Here is a 2,500-nt window from a genome sequence, read left to right as displayed (position 1 = left end):
ATTGGGGGTAACCACGCATTTTTCGAAGATAATTAATCAACAATATTTGTAAAAAGCTTTAAAATACAAAACAATGTATGGCCTTCTTTTCCAAATGGAAGCATAATGATCTCTGAAAAATGCATGGTTACCCCCAATTTTCTTTTTGGATACCACGAGCACCTGCTAAGTTCTGCTTTCACCGCATAGTTTTGAACCGCGCAAAAATATCCCTGTATTAATAAGCACCAGGAATAGGAAATCCGAATATCTCGAGATGCGCAGAACGTATGTGCAATAACAATAGTAGGCACCGTCCTTAAGGGGCAGGTGCATTCAACCTCCTTTCCCTCCCTCTGTCAGGAGAGAAATTGGAATTGGCTGGGGATAAATGAAACCATGAAAAAACGGTGCAGGTTTGCCTTTCGGACTTTAACACGGGTTGAAAAGTAACTAGCAATCTTGCAGAGTTAAAGCTTGCCAATTTGGAAGAGTTATGGCGATGCAATGTCTGTCACTTTAACGTGTAACGTCAACAAACTATTCAAACAGCACGAGTGTCTGCTGATAACAGAGCTGGAAATGGAAAGAAATGACAATGAAGAGTATCTGTCAGATTATGACTCAAGACCAAGACGTCGAGCGTGAAATTTGCGCGAGAGAAATGTATTTTTTCAAGTGCATTGTTTCAAAATAGGTGTGTACAGTGCGGCAGAGGGGAAATTTTTTGTTCGAAAGGTAATTTTTGAAGGCAGTCTTAATTTATGATCTCATTCGTCAATTACCTTTGAAAGGAACATATTTCAGACTGACGACTGGATTAAAAACCATGTTCTTTCCCAAAGGAAAACGGACTAATTTTGATTCGAGCGCCAACTGCTTTAATATACTCGTATTTTCCTTGTTTCCTGCCACACATGAATACCTGGTCGATCTCTACTAGGGTTACCACAGGTAAAAATTGATAGGAACCTACCCAAAGTAGGGAATTCCATTAGTAGAGCTAACGCTCACACAGTTTACATGGGTAGAAAATAGCACTTCACATTACCCTCCAATAGTTAATTCTGTCCAAGTAAGGATTAGTTTGTCTTCGGAGAATCACGAGCTACTGAATCGACAGAACATCCGTGTTGGCAACGAGCAAAGAAAGAGTGACAGCCTGGGTAAGAGACTAAGGCAGCTGCTGAATTGCCAGTGGCGCCGGAAAAGAAGAAAATATTACTTCTTCACTGCAGAAAAACGTTTGTTGTATTGAACATGGAACCAATTAAGAATAACGGATAAAGGAAACATTTCAGGAAAATTACGGTGCGCGGTGACTGAGAATTGTTTTTGGATTTTTCATTTGACTCACATTGTCTTTAATTAAGTAAGGCTCGCTCACCGGAGAGTTTAGTTATCTCTAAATTTACTGAGAAGCAAAATATCTTACCTGTGTTAAACCAACTTTGGCGACCAATGAAAACGTTAACTACTTCTATACTAGCTCTCGTTATTCTGATGTTAAGAGAGAAACTTATAGCCGCTTGGTTTTAATTAATCTGAAGTCTGAAAGAAATGTTTTGGATAAGTGGCACCGAATTGTATATGACTGAGTCTTCAACTCATCTCATTTCCTGAAGGATAATACGCGCTAATGCGGAGAAGGAAATAAGATTGGAGAGATAGCCATTCGCAATTGGTGTTCACGTTAGTCAGTAGGAAGTCTCAGCGGGTTACGGTCCCACATGTTCATCGTCTTGTCAAAAGAAAGGACGTGGAGTAGAGGAAATTGCATGCTTAGGAGAATACAAAAGTTTGGACAGGTTTGGGATATTAAAAAGGATTTATTTGAGAGATTAGCGATTTTAAACGAAATTAAGACATTTTGAAGTGAGTTCGGTTATCGTAGATTTGTAATCACGATGAACCGGTTGTTGTGGCGTCCATGTACTTGTTTGTACGTGTTTGACTCAACTTGAAAAGGTTCTCGTAAACCTGAAGCCGATTGAGTGAGTTGTGGGCAGTTACTGACGTCACCCGCAATAATGAGCGTCTCTCCATAATTTACTAACAAACGAAACTAGGCTGTAAGCTACACGTTTAATATTAAAGCCTGTAGAGGTAGGGAACAGGTGAATGTGCCTGATTTTAAAAGACAGAGAGACCGACTGACATGCGTTGGCTGTTCAGTTCACAACTTTGTCACCGACAGCCGATTTTTAAAACTCAAATAGTTTCTGAAAAAAAAAAAACAAACAAAGCAAAACAAAACAAAAAACACATACAAACACAATTGCAGTTCAGATCTCAGTTAGTTACTTCAGGCTTTACTTACCTTTGCATTAAAACAAGTTCTTCGAGACAATGTCGGTGTAGATTAGCTACAGACACTTCGAGCTGAAATGTGCGGTCGATAAATGAGCGATAGGTACATTTTTATCCTCAAAAGTTGAATTTCCCATTTTTCTTGTAAACCGAAATCAGTTTTATGAAACAATCGGTTTTCATTTCTTACTTAATGATTTCCAGAGAAACT

The 2,500-nt window shown here is 39.0% G+C and overlaps 1 protein-coding gene across 4 annotated transcripts in view; it reads right to left on the bottom strand.

Moving 5' to 3' along the window:
- LOC138059234 (uncharacterized) overlaps positions 1 to 2,500 on the bottom strand; it is a 7,889-nt gene that overhangs the window by 5,255 nt on the left and 134 nt on the right. Inside the window, exons 1-2 of one of the 4 annotated variants that reach the window (XM_068904798.1) lie at positions 2,480 to 2,500; positions 2,300 to 2,361 (exon numbers count right to left, since the gene is read on the bottom strand). The exon at positions 2,480 to 2,500 is cut by the window's right edge and continues 134 nt beyond it. Coding sequence is in view for 1 of the 4 variants with exons in the window: in XM_068904795.1 (XP_068760896.1) it covers positions 956 to 974 (19 nt within the window). In the remaining 3 variants the exon portion in view is untranslated. Of the gene's footprint in view, positions 1 to 955; positions 1,145 to 1,414; positions 1,571 to 2,299; positions 2,362 to 2,479 lie in introns of those variants that run through there. The other 3 variants (XM_068904796.1, XM_068904797.1, XM_068904795.1) reach the window with 3 other exon arrangements.

Source organism: Montipora capricornis, chromosome 8, assembly GCF_036669925.1.
Source record: "Montipora capricornis isolate CH-2021 chromosome 8, ASM3666992v2, whole genome shotgun sequence".
NCBI lineage: Eukaryota > Metazoa > Cnidaria > Anthozoa > Scleractinia > Acroporidae > Montipora > Montipora capricornis.
The sequence above is the reverse complement of the archived record's forward strand: the minus strand, read 5'-3'. Positions and strand labels throughout refer to the sequence as shown.